This window comes from Leopardus geoffroyi, chromosome A3 (assembly GCF_018350155.1).
Source record: "Leopardus geoffroyi isolate Oge1 chromosome A3, O.geoffroyi_Oge1_pat1.0, whole genome shotgun sequence".
Lineage (NCBI taxonomy): Eukaryota > Metazoa > Chordata > Mammalia > Carnivora > Felidae > Leopardus > Leopardus geoffroyi.
Window position 1 is genome coordinate 90,638,877 of NC_059336.1, and position 17,698 is coordinate 90,656,574.

The 17,698-nt window shown below is 47.9% G+C and overlaps 3 protein-coding genes across 9 annotated transcripts; 1 reads left to right on the top strand and 2 right to left on the bottom strand.

Moving 5' to 3' along the window:
• Window positions 1-3,185: 3,185 nt before the first annotated feature.
• Window positions 3,186-8,827, bottom strand: LOC123580989 (retinol dehydrogenase 12-like). Of its 2 annotated transcripts, XM_045446579.1 has the most exons (6): window positions 8,101-8,822; window positions 7,722-7,961; window positions 7,371-7,460; window positions 4,504-4,692; window positions 3,929-4,035; window positions 3,186-3,809 (listed from the first exon to the last, which is right to left on the bottom strand). In XM_045446579.1, the coding sequence occupies exons 1-6, from the start codon at window positions 8,276-8,278 to the stop codon at window positions 3,621-3,623; spliced, it is 993 nt and encodes a 330-aa protein (XP_045302535.1). In that variant the 5' UTR covers window positions 8,279-8,822; the 3' UTR covers window positions 3,186-3,620. The 2 variants fall into 2 exon arrangements, with proteins under 2 accessions (XP_045302535.1, XP_045302536.1); XM_045446580.1 differs by lacking the exon at window positions 7,371-7,460 and having other exon boundaries at window positions 8,101-8,827.
• Window positions 8,828-8,934: 107 nt separating this feature from the next.
• Window positions 8,935-13,824, bottom strand: CA3H2orf81 (chromosome A3 C2orf81 homolog). Its single transcript, XM_045446581.1, has 5 exons — window positions 13,712-13,824; window positions 10,820-11,041; window positions 10,518-10,739; window positions 9,859-10,340; window positions 8,935-9,110 (listed from the first exon to the last, which is right to left on the bottom strand). The coding sequence occupies exons 1-5, from the start codon at window positions 13,727-13,729 to the stop codon at window positions 9,074-9,076; spliced, it is 981 nt and encodes a 326-aa protein (XP_045302537.1). The 5' UTR covers window positions 13,730-13,824; the 3' UTR covers window positions 8,935-9,073.
• Window positions 13,783-17,624, top strand: WDR54 (WD repeat domain 54). 6 transcript variants are annotated; one of them, XM_045446574.1, is made up of 10 exons: window positions 13,783-13,896; window positions 14,374-14,596; window positions 14,749-14,811; window positions 15,205-15,271; window positions 15,362-15,415; window positions 15,743-15,870; window positions 16,761-16,861; window positions 16,936-17,098; window positions 17,284-17,358; window positions 17,436-17,624. In XM_045446574.1, the coding sequence occupies exons 2-10, from the start codon at window positions 14,375-14,377 to the stop codon at window positions 17,565-17,567; spliced, it is 1,005 nt and encodes a 334-aa protein (XP_045302530.1). In that variant the 5' UTR covers window positions 13,783-13,896; window position 14,374; the 3' UTR covers window positions 17,568-17,624. The 6 variants fall into 6 exon arrangements, with proteins under 6 accessions (XP_045302530.1, XP_045302529.1, XP_045302534.1 ...); XM_045446573.1 differs by having other exon boundaries at window positions 13,893-13,995; XM_045446578.1 differs by lacking the exon at window positions 13,783-13,896 and adding an exon at window positions 13,928-14,011.
• The last annotated feature ends 74 nt before the right edge of the window (window positions 17,625-17,698 follow it).

The window sequence follows — 17,698 nt, forward strand, 5'->3', positions numbered from 1 at the left end:
GAAAACCAGCACAACCATCACCACTATCCAAACTCAGAAGTAAAAATGAAGAAACACGACCAAATGAAACTCAAAAGCTTCTGCACAACAAAAGAAATAATTAACAAAATGAAATGGCAGCCTACAGAATGGGAGAAAATTTTTGCAAACCATATATCGAATAAAGGGTTAATATCCAAAATATACAAAGAACTAACACAACAACAAAAACAATATGATTAAAGAATTTCCAGAAGAACTAAATAGAAAATTTTCCAGAGAGGGCAATAAGAATGACCAACAGGCACATGAAAAGTTGTTCCAAATCACTAATCACCAGGGAAATAAAAATAAAAACCACAATGAGGTATCACTTCTTATCTGTTAAAGAAAATGCTATCATTAAGAAGACAAGAGACAATAGGTGCTGGTGAGGATGAGGTGAAAATGGAAGCCTTATAAAACCTGTTGGGGGGAATGTAAATTAGTCTAATCACGGTGAAAACAATATGGAGTTTCCTTAAAAAATTAAAAACAGATCTACTGTATGGTCCAGCAATTCTACTTCTGAGTATATACCCAAAGAAAATGAAAACAGGTTTTCAACAAGATATATGTACACCCATGTTTATCCCAACATTACTCACAATAGCCAAAATAATATGGAAACACCCAAACATCCATCAATGGATGAATGGATTACTATACGTATGTGTGTATGTATATATATATATATATGTATATATATATATATATATGTATTATACATATACAGATATGTGTAGGTATATATCTAGATAGATAGATAGATAGATAATTAAATATTATTGAGCCATGAGAAAAAAGGGATCTCTTGCCATTTGTGGCAACACGGATGGACCTTAAGTACATTATGCTAAGTGAGGTAAGTCAGATGAAGAAAGACAAATATAGTATGATATCATTTATATGGGCAATCTAAAAAAGTCAAACTTGTGAAAAAAACAAAGTAAAATGGTGGTTACTACAAGATGGAGGACAGGAAGGATAAGATCAATGGTGTTTAAGGATATAAACTTGTAACGAGTAGAAAACAAGTCATAGAAGTCTGATGCATGGTGTGATGGACATAGACAATAATATTGTACTGTAATGATGTGATAAATATTGCTTCAGTGGCAGTCATATTACATATATAAATGTATCAAAGTAACACACTGTACACGTTAAACTTATAAAATTTAACGTGTCAGATTTATCAAATAAATAAATAAATAAATAGAAATACGGGAGACATATATATCCTCAGATTCAGGAAACCCAAGGGATTCCCACCAGAACAAACAAAAAGAAATACACATCTGGATTAAAAGTAGTGAAACTGCAGAAAAGCAATGACAATAATAAAACCATAAAAGGAGCAACACAGAAAAGGCATTTCCTACAAAGTACTGTTAGGTTAACATCTGATTTCTCATAGCAGCAATGAAAGCCAGGAGACAAAGAAATTATGCTCAGTGAGATAAAAGACAATACTTGTCGGCTTATAATTCCTTAGCCAGCAAAATGATCCCTCAAAAATGGTGAAATAAAGACATTTTCAAGCAAACAAAACTGAGACAGTTCTTTGGGTCCCATATGAGCTTTTTATTGCTGCATAACCAATTACTACACTCAGCAGCTTGAAAGAACACGGGTACTGTCTGTTTCTGTGGATGAGGAGTCTGGGTACAGATTAGCTGGATCCTTTATTCAGGGTCTCACCAGGCGGAAATCACCATGTACTGCAGGGCTGCAATCTCATCTGGGCTCCGGGTGCTCTTCCAGACTCACTGGGTATTGGCAGAATTCAGTTCCCGAGGAATGGCCCTCTCCACAATGTGGCAATTTATTTCTTCATGGTAAACAGGAGAGTCTTTCTGGCTTCTGGGAAAACCTAAACACTTTTAGAGGGCTCACCTGATTAGGACAGGCCCACCCAATTTCAAATAGGCAGGTTGAAATTTTTTGACTAACCACTAAAGGACATAAATAGATTGCATACTTTCAAAACAAGAGAGGGAATCCACAAATGGAAAAATCATTGCACTGTACTCTAAGAGGCTCCAACCAGCCTTCTTTCCCTCCCTCACTCAGGGTCATACTCAGATCACAGTCTGGTGGCCCTCTCAGCTTCTCCCAGCTTCCTTCCCATTTTCTCTTGCAGCCATTTCCCATAATAGGTTTCTTGAACATTCAATCCTAACTTGGCAACTGCTTCTCAGATGACGTCCATGGATTAACACAAATCCCCAATTCATTGTATAAAATGAATAGATCCATGACAGCAAAACCAGACAATGGCAATATAGGCAAAGAAAAGTACAAGCCAGGGGTACCTGGCTGGCTGAGCTGGAAGAGCGTGCAACTCTTCCTCTTGGAGCAGTGAGTTCACACCCAACGTTGAGTGCAGCGATTGCTTAAATAAAAGTTTAAGAAGAAAAGTATAGGTCAATCTCATTTATGAACACAGTACAAAGTGCTAAACAATCATGAGCATGTTCAATTTAGCAATGTCTATACAACACTGCGACCAGAAATGCTAGGTGGCTTACTGGGTTTACTTCAGAAATACAGGGTCGGTTTAATGCTAGAATATCTATGAAGGTCTCCTAGAAAAAGAAACAAAAATTAGAATACTTGAAAGGGAAGAAGTAAAACTTATTTTTCCTAGATGGGGTGATTTTCTATGTAGAAAAACCAAAAGCACCTACAGAGAACTCATTAAAATTAGACAACTTTTCCAAGTAGTTTGATAGACAATCAGCACACAAAGGTTAAAAAGCCCCATTTACAATAGTGTCAAAATTAAGGTACCTGAATTAAATATAGTAAAACTGGTGCAAGATCTTTATGGATAAAATTATTGAAAATTTGGTAAAGATATTAAAGAGACTTAAATAGATAGGAGTATACTTGTCCAAGGTTAGGAAAACTGGACATCATAGATCGAATGCAACCACAAAAAGTATTCATGTATGTGTGTGAAATTTGAAGAGCCGGTCCCCAAATTTATACAGATGAACCAAGACCTGAGGGAAAAAACAATTGGCTCCCACCACAAGAATTCACTGATCTGAATGCTTGGCTCATCACCCGGGAGCAGCTGGTTTAATGGAAATGTGGAATGATCATCTGCAGGCTCAGTTACAGTACCAGTTGAGAGACAACACTCTGTGAAGTCAGACTGCTGTCCTACAGGATGTGGTATATGCTTTAATCAAGATGGCATTGTGTGGTGCTGTCTCCCCCAGAGCCAGTAAGTACATGGGTAGAAACTAAGAGATACAGGTGGAAGTTTCCCTTCTTCCAGCACCCCTAATCCCCACTGGAAGGAGTTTTACCACCCGCCCCCCCGGTCACCACAACGTGGGACTCTGTAGATTTGGAGATCCCAGTATCCAAGGAATGAACACTTCCATTAGAGAACTGGCAGTAAAGTAGAAGCTAAAACTGTCCCCTGGCTAATCTGAGCTCTCATGCCACTGAGGCAACAGGAAAAGGACGTGATTGCTATACTAGACAAGGTGATTGATGCTTGGAGCCAACAAACAAAAGGCATGATCAGAGTAGGGGCTGGGAATCAGGGAGGATGGCAAAGTTAGGGCTGGGGGCACGGGGGATCAGTCCATCTTGTCCAGGTTTGTTAGCTGGACCGTGGCATTCCAGAGCCTTTGGGCCACTTGAGGATCCTGAGCAGCTTTCGCGGGAAGAATTATCCTACAGGAACTGCTAAAATATTTTCCAGAAATGTCATCCAGCTCCTTTGCCAAGCTCAGGTAGAGGACTGGGACTGCACCTTGTCTGACATCCTGTAGAGACATGGGGGAAGAGAAGGAGTCATGCCAAGCTGACTTTAGCCTACTGGGGACACACAGAAGCAGAGCCCTGCCCCACCCTCTTCAGGCTAGCCAGCTCCTCCCCTACCCACCTTACAGAAGAAGCTGAAGAGCCAAAAGAGGAAGCGGTATGAACAAGAAAAATGCTTCATGATACTTGTGTACACTATACCCGGGTCCACAGAGTTCACGGTCACACCTGAAAGGATGAGACACAAGTAGAACATGGGAAGAAAGAGTTAAGTGCGGTTCTCCAGTATGCAATAATGCAAAGATCCTACCAGGTCTGTGGGCAGACGTAACCAGAGGCTTGGGGTGGTGTCCAGGAAGTCGGTCCTCTGGAACTTACACGAGTGGTAGTGTTCAAGCCAGTAAGGAGACATAAGTATTTGAAAGCATTGGGTGAACTTTAGGAGGAACATAACGGATGGTGTTTGTATTGGAAAATACTGAGAGGAAAGGGATGTTAGGAGTGATAAGAGAGTTGGAAAGATTGAAAGGGAGATGTGAAGGCAGGCTTGAGTGAAATACAGGCTGCATAGATGAAAAATGGCAGAGATTAACAGCTGGGTTGGGGGACACTAGCCAGAACATATTGGGATGAGATGTGGACTGTTGGGAGGTGGTGTTGGGAATGGAGGAATAAGTGGGTTTCACAGGCAATTACCTGTCCCTTGAAGTCTCCGGGCAAGCTCCCCAGTGAAGGAGGTCAAGAGCAGTTTGCTGCAGTCATAATTCTGGTTAAAGACCAAGGGTTTACCAGCCCCTGTCAGATGCTCCTCATCAACATACCCATGTGCATGCCGAAAGGAAGACACATTCACCACCCGGGCTGACCCTGCCTGCTGTAGGGCCCCTGGGTAGAAAGAAAACCACACTCATTCGATCCAAGTTCTGGAGTGAACTCCCATGCCCACTCCCCAACCTGCCTCTCCAGGTGACTCCAAGAGAGCAGGGACCATCCAGGATTTTCAGGATAGGGTCACTGCCCACCCCCCACATTCCCCAGGCTAGGCACAGGACAGCTTAATGTGAACTGAGACTCATTTTCATTAGCTACTTTCCTAATGTTTTTCCTCCTCTTTCATTGTAGAGTTTGGACTTTCGCCTTGTTTTTCTTCCACTTGCCAGCTGGAGATAATTTAATGGATCCTTATTTATGTTTTACCTCATTGGTGGCCAAGAGGGAAAAGGAGAGACTGGAGACATCATGTAACCTGTCTTTCACATATTTGTCACCCAAATGTTCGTTAGATCTCTGGATTGTGGCAGACACCAAGATAGGTGCTAAGGACATAGGGTGCTAGGTTGAGTGGGGAAAGAAATGTGTATAGAGACACTTGGGAAAGTGTTAAAAAAACAAACAAACAAACAAACAAACCACTATCTTCCAAAGTAAAAAAATAAATAAATACAATAAATAGTGCAAATTAAATCTTAAAAAAAAAAAAAGTGGGTGGGGGGCACCTGAGTGGCTCAGTCAGTTGAGTGTCCCACTCTTGATTTCAGCTCAGGTCATGATCTCATGGTTCATGAGATCAAGCCCCACATCAGGCTCTGCACTGACAGAACGGAGTCTGCTTGGGATTGTCTCTCTCCCTCTCTCTCTGCCCCTCCCCCTTTCAAAATAAATACATAAACATTAAAAAAAATGTTAAGTGCCTTACTATATATATATATTTTTTTTATAGAATCCAGACTATATATATATATATATATATATATATATATATATATAGTAGTTGTCACATATGAGTTTACAGTGTTCAAAATGCTAAAACTATTTTGAGCCCTACATTTAAATTAAGAATCACAAATGAAAAATTGAGCAGGTGGTATTTAGCCAAAATTTTGCTGGAAAAAAGAATTATTCTTAAAGAGAACAGACCCCAAACTTTTAGGCATAGTGACATAAAGACTAAGGGGGCTCACAGCCTAACTGGAGACCGGTCATCCTGGACAATGTCAATGCAGGAACAGAGATGTGTACAAGGGCTAAGGGAGCCCCATAAATGGGAGGCTGCTGGGGTAGGTGAAGGACAAGATTCACAGCACGGGCAGTATCTGTGCTCAGTCTTGGTGGATGAACTAAATAAAGTTAGTCAGGGTAAAAGAGTGGGAGAGGACAGTGCAGATAGAGGCAACTACATGTGCAAAAAGCACAGCTGGAGGGGGGAAAAAAGTGCGGACCAAGAGCTACAGATTGTCTGCTAGAGAGAAAAGTGTGGATTAAGGAGGGGCAAAAGGCGAGGCTCTCAGTCTGCAGGGGGTCTGTAAGTGGAGATAAGGGGTTTAGAGTCTCTCCTGTAAAGGATAGAGCACCTTCCTTCCAAGGATTTTAAGCAAGTAATATGGTGAAAAGTGATCTCTAGAAGTGGCAAGAAGAAGAGTAGATAAGAGAAGAAGAAGAGAAAAGACAGTTTAAGAACCTACCACTAAGCAAGGTGCAGCCAGGGTGTTAGAATTTTTGCAAAGGAGACAAAACATTCCTACTTGCAAACCCATGCAGTTTTGCCTTGTGCTTGTTCACTTTCCATTTGTGGCTAATTTAATCAGCCACTAAAGAGCCCATGAGATCCTGGCAACACAAATTGCCTCCCAAGAGGCAAATGAGTAGCTGATTTTCAAGGAGAAGAGGAGAGGGTTTTTTGTTTTTTGTTTTTTGTTTAATTTTTTTTTAATGTTTATTCAGTTTTTGAGAGAGAGACAGAGAGTGAGCGGGGGAGGGCAGAGAGAGAGGGAGACACAGAATCCAAAGCAGGGTCCAGGCTCTGAACTCCCAGCTGCCAGCACAGAGCCCAAAGCAAGTCTTGAACTCACAAACAGAGTGATCAAGACCTGAGCCAAAGTTGGCTGCTTAACCGACTGAGCCACCCAGGCGCCCCTATGAGGAGAGTTTTTGAAATGTCATCCCTTTTGTACACTTTCAGTTTTATGTTTTGGACACATATTACCTAACCCCCAAAATTGATTTTATTTTAAAGAGGGCGCAATCCAGGAGAAAATGTTAGGAAGAAAGTGCCCACCACTCACTCTGCCCCAGCTTCCTCAGCAAGAACCCAAACCTCCTTAATTAGAAAAGATTAAAAAATCAGAAAGCCAAAGGACTTGGGTCCAAGACAGTGATGTGTTCTGTCTAGATTCCTGGGGGATATTGAGCTATTTGAGAGCAGGAAGTAGGTATTCTTGGTGTCTATATTCCTAGTGGTCTAGTGCCACCCTTAAGAAGCTCTTGTCGAGATGACTGACTCTACTGGTTTACCTAGAACTCAGATCCGGGGGAAAGAGAGGTGGATCTTATATCCCCTTGCTGGTTATATTTTGGCCTGACTGATTTCAGTACCAGCCTCCCAGTCCTGACTTAGGTCAGGCGGGTTGCCCTGCTGTGTGCATCAAAAATCTTACTGTGTCATCACTCAGTGAGCAGCTGAGGCCAAGGGAAAGGAAGTAGCCATTGGAAACAGTAAGCTACGAAAATGCCAGGGGAATGAGAAGTGAGGGCAGCACAGAAGGTAGGCAGGCATCCTTCCTTACCTCGGAGTAGATTTGTAAGCAGAAAGGGCCCAACATAGTTGGTGGCAAAGGTGAGATCAAGGCCCTCTTGGGTAAGTGTCTTGGGAAATCCTGGGAGGAAATGAGAACATGGGTAGTGGGTGATGGAGGGATACAGACCTAGGGCATATATTGGCATTCAGTAGAAACTCCACAGGAACATGTACGTGCAAGGATGGGGGCTATTACTCAATAGGCTTTTTAGGATCACGTACGAATTAAAGTTATTCAGCAGGGTGCACCAATTAGGTTTGGGGGTGCCTGTTTTAGGGTCCCTGAACTGGAAAGGAGGCTCCTGCAATGTGTCTGGGGGCAGCAGTTCAAGGCATGTACCGCAGGTTCCAGCATTGTTAACCAGCAGATGTATCTCAGGACACTCCTGCAGAAGCCACCGGGAAAAGCTACGGATGGAGGCCATAGAGCTCAAGTCCACCTGGCCAAGCAGGAGGCAGTTGCTCTTCGAGGCTTCTTGGATCTCAGCCAGGGCTTGCTGTCCACACTCCCAGTTACGGCAGGCAAGGATCACCCGGGCCCCACGGCGGGCCAGCTCGTGGGACACGGCCTTCCCAATACCTGTAGAAGGGCAGTTTCAGAATAGGCTAGTCTGGGGTGTGACTAAAGTGCGTGCTGGCCCTCTGGCCAGCCTCACTGGGGCTACTGGGGGACTGGACTGAGATGCCAAATGCGGTGGCAGGATGAGAAGGGCACTCACCACTGTTGGCTCCAGTCACCACAGCTGTCTTCCCAGTCAAGTCTGTGGAGCAGTGCTGGAGGTCCCAAAGGTGAGACTTATGCCAAGACCACATACATAGTCTATGCAGGAGGACCAGAATGAGCAGGACAGAGCCAGGGCTCCAGACAAGGGTGCTGAGTAGAGACCACTGCAACATTGCAAAAACTTGCTGACCTGCTACCAGAAGTGTTGTGCCGAAGTGAAGGTAAGTTGGGGAGGAGCTAGTCAAAGCTGAGTGGGGTTGAGCAGTCAGGCTGGTGTGCTGTCCAGGACACAAAATTTAAAGAGGCAGTCACTCTCTGATTTGTTCAAGCATCCTGTTTGAAACTGAGAGTGAACTCCACCTTAAACTGAGTGCCTTAGTCACTTGATTGCCTCGCTGCTATCCTTGGCCTAGAGTCAGTGTTCTCCTGTGTAGGCTCATAGTTGTCTATAAGTGAAACTTGGACTTCCACCCTAAGGTGAATTTATGAGCTCCAGAACTGGAGAAGCAAAATATCAAATTTCTCCCGTCTTTAGTCACGGTGTGCTTAAGCAGGGCTGTCCCGTCAGTCCCCTACTGCAAAGAGACTCTAAGTTCGTCCAGTTGAAGCAGACCCCACCTGTAGCCCTTATGTCTATTCCTTTGTAGAGAGGGAGATGGTTCTCCAGAATGCCTCTGCTGGGGAGCAACCTTGGCCCTAATGCAGGGTCTCCTAAGGGTGGAAATGGGGTTATTCCCTGGACCCAGTGTTCCATATCCTTCCAGGCCATCAGGACAACTCCTCCTGAGTAAGCACCCTTGGAAGAAACTGACAGACATCAGGCCAACTCTTAAAGCAACTGAGGTGTTTATTCTGGCAAGTAGAAAGAAGGAAAGTACTGGCTGAGCTTCAGGACCCAGAATGGGTCAGGTCCTTGGAGAGGAGTGGCCACACTTTGGGTGTTGAGTCCTTCGTTAGCTGTCTCATGGTCACCTGAGGCTTTGGGGCACCAGTCTGGATGGGGTGCTGCTGGATGGGAAGAGAGATGCTGCCTTCTGTGTCTGCCTGCTGGGGTACTGCAGATCTGAGCAGCACCTGGGTGGTTGGGTTCCACAAGCTCACACCAGGAGCCAGCTTCACTGCCTCAGGCAGCAACATGGGCTTCCACATCACCTGGGACGTGGCCTCGAGGACTGGGGATGCCGTCTGAGGCCACCTGTGTGGATCCTTATCCTCCAGGTCTCTGGGATGAAGGCCATGCAGAGGTACCTGGCAGCGGCCTACCCACATCTCGCCCAGCAACTCAGCTGCCCCCTCCCAGCCACTGGGCCACTTGGCACCTGGCCACTGTTTAGGGCTGGGGCTCCGGGCCAGATCCTGGAGGGTTGGGTGGGTGGCAAGAAAGCAAAGCCCAGGGCTGGGAAAGGCCAACTTTGACCCAAAGCCTGGCGGCGGTGGGCCTAAGCTCAAAGAGGCGGATTGGAGAGCAGGGCCCGGGCCCAAGACACGGAAAGGAGCACTAGGCGAGAGAGAAAAGAAAACTGTCGGGGAGACGCGGACACCGGGGCCCGGTGCTAGGGGTCTGGCCCGAGCCTCGGTCTTCCCGCCCCTCTTGCTCCCGCGGTAGGCTTCCAGCGGGCGCGCCTCGAAGTCTGGAACCAGAACCTCAGCCAGCGGGCGCACCCAGTGGTGCGGCAGCCGCGCCGGGTCCAGGCGCGCCCGGGCCTTGAGTCCCACCCTGTAGTGACGCGCGCCCTGCAGCGCGTCCGCGCACCTAGGCTGCTGTGGCTCGAATGAAGAGGAGAGGCCGGCCACCGACACGCCCGAGTCCATGCAGGGCACTTTCTCCTTCTTGAGCTTCAGCCAGTCCCCAGCCGCGTGCGGCTGGGCGGTGCAATGATAGAGGTCCTCCAGCGAGAACTGGGAGCTGCGGGGCGGTACCCTCTGGGCTGATGCCTGGGTGCTGGCTACCTGGGACAGATCCGGAAAAGGTGGGGGACTGCCGTCGAGAGCCATCTCCACCGACAGCTGGCTGCTCGAGTTCAAGGATCCAGCCGAAGACTGATGGTCTCCGGCCTGGACGTCCAGTTCCTCTAAAAGGCCCTCGGTCCCTGTCTCCTGAAACAGCTCTGGGGTAGGTGGGGGGCCCGGAGTGACTCGCAGCTCTGGAGAAGGCTCCCAAGATTCCATCTGCTCCTGAGAGCCTCTCGCCGTCCACGATCTTCCTAAAGAGATCTGGTCCACGCTCCCTCGGTCCTAGGGATATACAGCGAGGTTAGGGGTGGAGGGTGGATAGTGACACATCGGAAAGGGCAGAGAGGAACTAAGGGTGGAGGAGTCCAGAGAGGCCGTGAGGAGAAGGAAGACGCAGCGGCGGCGGCGAGGCGCAGAGTAGGGGAATGAGGGGCGGAGGGAGCTGGGGGCTGGGCTTACTTCGCCTTGGAAGATCTCCTCCAGCCCCACAGAGGCGGGCGCTTGCAGCACGGGCACTGATCCCTGAGCCCAGGCATCCGTTGTGCATGCCAAAGGTTCCTCGTCCTCGCCCCACGTGGGGTCCTCGGCCACTGCAGATTCTCCCTCGTCCCTGGCCAGGAAGCGCCACTCGGTGATCTGCAGCATCGCCTCCCGGGCCTGACTGATGGTGAATGGAATGCACTACGGAGGCGAGAGAGGGTCTTAGCCCAGTTTGGGGGGGCGGGGTGGAGATGGTCTGGAGAACCCCCATCCAGACCCACCTGCTGGGTCAGGTAGACTTTGAAGGCAGAGTCCATGACTCGCGTCATCAGATCAGCCAAGATGTCCCCCACAACATCCTCTCCCTCCTCGAGCGCCGTGAGCGCCATCCATTCCGCTTCCGTGAGCCGCCCAGGCACGATGTCCACCTGTGGTACCTGAACCGTAGGCGGTCGCGCCTTTTCCGCCTTGGATCGGGTCACCCCGCGGTCCCGGATCTGCCTCTATGAGGAAAGAACGGGGCAATCAGGGCAGGAAACCTGGAAAAGTGGAATGGGGACGCAGCTGTAGGCTAGGAAGAAGCTTTCTCAAGTTGTCCAGTAGGAAGGAAAAGCCTTTTGAAAGGAACAGTCAGTCCACTAAGAGCCTACGATGTGTCAGATGCATTTTTAGATGTTTGACCTAGCTAACTTAATTTTCTTAACAGCTCACTAAATCCATTTTACAAAGAAATTGAAACAACACAAATTAACCATCACTTGCTTGAGATTACAGAGTATACCCAAACTATATATAGCTCTAAGGCCACAGTCCCTGCTATTGGCACTAGTTCAAAAGGTTCAAAGTTCTTGAGAGTTCAAAGAACTTAACGAGTCAATAAATGGTTAGTGCTCTTTAGAGCCTCCTCCCTCCCCTAAATGAACTTAGATCCTCATTTCACAATATACATCTAAATAAACTCCAGATGAATTAAAGGATACACACATGCAAATGAAATAAAAATATAAGCAAAAAATTAAATGTAGGAAAAAATAGGTTAAATTGTCATACGATTTCCGGGCGAGAAAGACCTACCGAAGCATAAAAGCTATGTAAGAAATAATAAAGAAATAGCTATATATATATATATATATATATATATATATATATATGCAAATTTTTTCCTATACATATTTTAAAAACACTCCTAAGTACAAGCTGACAGTAGTTACCATTTACTGGCACTTAAATGTTTCATTTACATACAATCGACTCAAGTCTTACATTTTTAGACTACATGCTATTTTTATCCTCATTTTATAGAATTTGCCCAGATTACACAGCAAGGAAGTAGTGGAGTCATAATTCATATGCAGGTCTGTCTGCCCCTAGAACCTGACTTTATCCTGCTTTCAAAAAAATTGCAATAAATATAAGAAAGGATAAATATTCCCAAGTATACTAAAAACTCATATAAAAATAATAAAAAGCCTAAGACCTCAAGGATAAGCAAAGGACATAACATTTCACAAAAGTGGAACTGCAAATGACTAACAAACATTTGAAAAGGTGTCCAACCTTCCTTCCTTCAAGGCATATTCTGAAGTGAAAATCACAATATATCCTTCGATACTCTCTGAGCTGTCATTTACAATAGCATAATATTTAAAACATATTTAAACATATTTAAAACATATGTGTAACAAAAAGAATATATGGTTAATTGTGTGCCCTCTATATTATGGAATATTATGCAATGATTAAAGATAATCTTTAGGAAGAATTTACAATGGCACATGAAAATACTTATGATGTAATGACACATGATAGAAACAGGATATAAAATGACATATCAATATCATCTCAGTTGTATAAACCATTATGTGTGAAAGAAAAGGAAAACACCAAAACTGTAACAGTGGATATGTTTATTTCTTGTGCTCTTCTCTATTTTATAAGTTCTCTGTACTATAATGAGGCTTTATCCTTTTATAATCAAGAAAACACTACGTAAAAAGAAAAAGATTGGTTCCATAAATTCATTTTAGGGACATAAGAAATTTATGAGCAGATTCTTGGGAACCTCCTCACTTTCCTTCAAGTCTCTCTGAACCTGGTTCTTTCCAAAATTTACCTCTAAATGTAATCTTCCCAAATCTTTGCCTCCTCACCCCAACCTTATTGCTTCATACCAGATGTCCTCCCAAATTCATTCTCCCCCAAATCTGGTGTTTCCTAAACCTTACACTGAACCTCAAAATCCCTTAAGTGTCATTTCCCTTCTCTGCTGGTGAAAACAGCCCTGGTGGCAAACCCAGGGAATAACCCACAGCCCAGACCAGGCTTGGCCAGAGCAGGGCCCGTAGGGTCCGGAGAGGAGAGTCTGTTTCTTGTATTTACCCTCCCAGTGTTTCATGGGTGGCACCGGTGATAGCGACCGTGCCTAGACATGGCCTGACCAGAGGGGCTAGAAATATTATAGCACAAAACCTCCTCAAATCTGTTTTATTTAAAGTTTCCTTGGCTTTTAAACAATTTGACTTAAAAAAAAATTTTTTTTAATGTTTTATTTTTGAGAGAGAGACAGAGCACGAGCGGGGGAGGAGCAGAGAGAGAGAGGGAGACACAATCTGAAACAGACTCCAGGCTCTGAGCTGTCAGCACAGAGCCCGACGCGGGGCTCAAACTCACAAACCCTGAGATCATGACCTGAGCCGATGCCGGATGCTCAACCGACTGAGCCACCCAGGCGCCCCATAAACAATTTGACTTTTAAGTGCAGCCTCAGGGTTGTTTAATCCATTTCTTTCTCTTAAAAATCCTCGAAAGGGAGTTTATTTAGCAACACCTCTCCCCAATGTCTGACCAATTCGGGTTTATCCATTTGAATGGGTACCTCAGTATAAGAGATTTATTACATGCATTAGCTGCTTCCAAAAAGCCCTGTTCTTGGGCTCTACACCACCCATTTGACTTTTTCCTTCAGGTTCCGACTGTGGCAGAGCGTGTTAGCGTGCGTGGTGGAGATGTAGATTTTCTGCCCGAGACCGATGTGGCTTCCTTGGTCACCACGAGCGCTCCCATGGTGGGCCGGCGCCGACTAGCGCGGAGCCTACCCCATGCATGGTTCCCGCCACCGACCTTAAAGGCCGATTCCGGTGCTCCAGCGCACCCCCAGCCGAGCTGAAGCTCACCGAGCCTTCGTGAGCCATCGCCGGCAGCGGTTGCTCCAACCCCGGGTTTCAAGCAGCTTCCCTGCCTAGCTGCCGCCGCTCCTGCCTACCCGTCGCCCTAGCAACGGCGCCTAGCACCGAGAGGCTCACCCCTCGCAGGCAGACTCGCCCCGCCCACAGTTGCCCTGGCAACCGCGCCGCGCTCAGTACGTTTGGGTTGCTCGGCCCCGCCTATTGGCCGTGCGTACGTGCGTCGTCTCTATGGTGGCGGTGGATTCGCAGGGACCTCAAGATTCCGCAGTCAGGCAAGCCGACCTGGGGGTGTGAACTCTGACCCTCGCCGGGAGCTTCAGGGTGCCAGCTGAGGGAAAAGGGGTGCGGTGGCTACCCTGCCTCACCCCGCCTTCGCTTGGACGGTTGGGGCCATCGGGTCCTGTGCCATCACCATTCCTCCTCTGGGATTTCCCCATCGCCCCATGACTCAGCCCTAGGGTTCCCTTTTCCCGCTCCCCAAGACCTCTCCACTCCGGACTCTCCTATCGCCATCCTCGGGTTCCCCATCACATCCTTACCCACTCCCAGTGGTCTTTAGTGCCTCATGACAGCACCCCCCATTCCTCCCGCTGTAATCACCGCTGTCTACTGTTCGCAGCGCGCCTGTGATTCGAGCCTCTCTTCACTAGGATGTTCCGCCGGGAGCGCTCCATTCCCCTTAGAGGTTCGGCCGCTGCACTGTGCAACAACCTCAGTGTGCTGCAGTTGCCCTCCCGCAACCTCACACATTTTGGGGTAGTCCATGGACCCAGCGCCCAGCTTGTCAGCGCTGCCCCTGAAGGTGTGCCCTTGGCCCAGCGCCAGCTCCACGCTAAGGAGGGAGCCGGAGTGAGCCCTCCGCTTATCACCCAGGTGAGTGGTGTTGCTGAACCCGGTCCTAAGCTCTGTCCTTCCTCTCCAAACCTCAAGGAATAGGCCTTCCCTAACCCTCTGATTTAACGCTCTTCTGAGTCCTCCTGTCCTCTGCTCTGACCACTTCTTCCGACTGGGCCACTTCCCTCTAGGTCCATTGGTGTGTCCTCCCCTTCCGAGTGTTGCTGGTACTCACCTCACATCGAGGAATACAGGTAAGAAGAGGCGCTTCCTACCCTCCCCCAGTAGAGTTTTCTCAACTCCTCCCCAAAGCCCCTAGACCCTTCCCTTCTTGTCTCTAAATGCTTACAAACTTTTCACATGTTTAGCTCATTCTTCCTCGGTTCTCATCTTCCTTTCTCCCATCTTTTCCAGTTCCCAAGTGCCATCTCCAATACCTGCCCCTTTACTAGCTGTATGACCTCGGACAATTTAGTTAACTTATCAGAGCCTCAGTGTCCTCCTCTGTAAAATGGGAATAAACACTGCCTGCCTTCCAGAGTTGTTTTGAGGATTAAATGGGCTAAGGCCTGACATGAATATGTGAAGTACACAGCTCAGCAAAGGTCAGCTGGATTGTGCCCCCATCCTTGCTTCTTGTCTTGCAGATGTACGAGTCAGATGGCTCTGTCATGGTCTATTGGCACGCACTGGACTCTGGAGATGCATCTCCAGGTACCTGCAGGACTTGAGTGCCATCACGGTAGGGAGTGTTGGTTGGGGCTGGAGGTGCTATTTCTAATTGTTTTCCCCTTTCATACTCAGTACAGGCTGTGTTTGCCCGAGGGATTGCTGCCAGTGGCCACTTCATCTGTGTGGGTGAGGGGGCCAAAGGCAGGGAATTGGGGGGTGCTGGAGTATAGGGGTGTGGGCTTTGGCCAGGAAGATGCTGAAGGTTTGAGGGAATTTTTGAGGGTTAGAGGGAAGGATGGGATCGAAGGAAGCCCTTAGAGACTCCAGAAAAGCATGGAGGGCTTCAGAGGGGCAGGGTAGGATAGAATAATGGTGGTCACTGGAGGAGCAGAGCTGTTGGGGCCCCATGTCGGGGGGTTGTTATGAAGGTTTATGGGATGGCGGGAGTGCTGCGTGTGGTGGTTGGACACTGGGGAGGATCAGGAAGCCATCAGTGGGGCACTGGTTCCGCAGGAACATGGTCGGGCCGGATACTGGTGTTTGACATCCCAGCCAAGGGTCCCAACATTGTACTGAGTGAAGAGCTGGCTGGACACCAGACACCAGTCACAGACATTGCCACCGAACCTGCCCAGGGACAGGTGAGTGGATTCCCCCTACCAATTCCAAGGAGCCTGGGAGCCTTCCCATTTTGGGAGGCAGGACACCCGGGTGTAAGTCTTGACTCTGTCACTAAGCAGCTGGATGGCTTTGGGCAAATTGCTGCACTTTCCTAGGCTTCAGCAACCTTAAGTCCAGTGATGAAGCCCGACTTTCCATTTACGTGGCATTTAGTAGTTCATGAACACTTTTCAATACTAGTGTGGATTGAGGAGTTGGGACAGATGTTTTCTAAGATGCTTTCCAAGTCTCACACGTGCAGCTTCCTTTTCTGGACTTGGGCAAGTCCTACCTATTCAGGCCCACCCCCAGTGCCACTCTCTCTGGGAAGCCATCCCCCTATTTCAGCTCCCACTGATCTCCCTTGGCAGAACCCTGAATCGATACTACTCTCAAAGACAACTCTTGTCTCCCTAATCGGATTGCAAACCTCTTGAGAGCAGGGGATGTATCTTCTAATTCATATGCTCCACCGCACCTGACCCACAGCTGGGCCCATGGGCTATGTTGGCTGCCTGGAGTTGGGGGTTCTCAAGGGGTTTGGACTTTAGTCATGACTGTGACTGGCTCCCTGCAGGACCTCCAGAAGGTTGTAACACTATGGGCTCGGTTTTACTATCCTTCCAGTGAAGACAGTTATATCCCTCTCCTAACACATGGTTTGTGGGGTCAAGGGGAGTGAGGCTCTAAGGAAAGCAAAGAAAGCTTTTTATGCATCCTGGGGGAACCCTCCATTCAGCCCAGGAGAGCTGCATGTCTTGCCCTTTCCCTAGAGAGACAAAGGTGCAAATGCTGTGTCCCCTCCCCTCCTGCTCTGTATACAGGACCCAGCAGGGGGAAAGGGAAGGACTGATCCTGCTTTTCTCCTTAGGACTGTGTGGCTGACATGGTGACGGCAGATGACTCAGGCTTGCTGTGTGTCTGGCGGTCAGGGCCCGAATTCAAATTATTGACCCGAATTCCAGGATTTGGGTAGGTGAGGTGGAAGGAGACTGATGCCTTCCTGAGGGGTCCAAGGAAATTAAAGTGGGTCATCACCCTTGCAGGGTCCCATGCCCTTCCGTGCAGCTGTGGCATGGGACAGTAGCAGCAGGCTACGGGGATGGGCAGGTGCGTCTGTATGAGGCCGGGACAGGAACTCTGCATGTCCAGATCAGCGCCCATGCCCGGGCCATCTGCGCCCTGGACCTGGCTCCCGAGGTGGGCAAGGTCAGTCTCCTTCTTCATCCCTCCATACCCTGTTCCTGGTGCTGGGGATGTTGAGAGAAAGTCCACAGACTTGTCTGCTGCTCAGTGTAGCCCTCTCCTTGGGTATCTGAACCAGGCACCCCGGCCTATCCTGGTCCCCTGTCGGCATGTGCCAATGCCCACTCAGCCCACCACCTTTTCTATAGCTTCTCTCTGCAGCCGAAGACACCTTTGTACACATCTGGAAACTGAGCAGGAGCCCAGAGAGTGGCTACACTGAGGTGTGTGTGGTGGCAGGAGTGGAGAGGGGGGCCCAAGCCTGAGGCAGCAGGCCCTGAGCAGCCCTCTTCTCCCCCAGGTGGAACACTGTCATGGTGAGTGTGTGCCTGACACCCAGGTGTGTGGTGCCCGATTCTGTGACCCCTCGGGGAGCTCCTTTGCCGTGACTGGCTATGACCTCGCTGAGATCCTGAGATTCAGCAGCATGTGAGAGAAGAGCAGTCCTCCTTTCTCCCTGTGGTGTTTATAAAGTACCCCTCTCCTCCCAGCCCTTGTCTGATTACTCAGTATCACAGTTATACTTCACAACTCCTGGTCAACTAAGCTCCAGGGATGAGGGGA

Bases quoted from the DNA above. Each gene is read 5' to 3' on its own strand.
- CA3H2orf81 (XM_045446581.1), bottom strand. The intron at 10,740-10,819 runs GTGGGTCTGGAT...TCGCCTCCGTAG, and splicing joins AAGTCTACCTGACCCAGCAG to TGCATTCCATTCACCATCAG. The intron at 9,111-9,858 runs GTGCGCGGACGC...CCCATCCAGCAG, and splicing joins TTCGAGCCACAGCAGCCTAG to CACCCCATCCAGACTGGTGC.
- WDR54 (XM_045446573.1), top strand. From the start codon at position 13,952: ATGGTGGCGGTGGATTCGCAGGGACCTCAAGATTCCGCAGTCAG. The intron at 13,996-14,373 runs GCAAGCCGACCT...TCTCTTCACTAG, and splicing joins CCTCAAGATTCCGCAGTCAG to GATGTTCCGCCGGGAGCGCT. The intron at 15,871-16,760 runs GTGAGTGGATTC...TTTTCTCCTTAG, and splicing joins CCGAACCTGCCCAGGGACAG to GACTGTGTGGCTGACATGGT.
- LOC123580989 (XM_045446579.1), bottom strand. From the start codon at position 8,278: ATGTTGCAGTGGTCTCTACTCAGCACCCTTGTCTGGAGCCCTGGCTCT. The intron at 7,962-8,100 runs GTGAGTGCCCTT...GCCCTTCTACAG, and splicing joins GGTGACTGGAGCCAACAGTG to GTATTGGGAAGGCCGTGTCC. The intron at 4,036-4,503 runs GTAATTGCCTGT...TCATCCTTTCAG, and splicing joins CCGGAGACTTCAAGGGACAG to GTGTGACCGTGAACTCTGTG.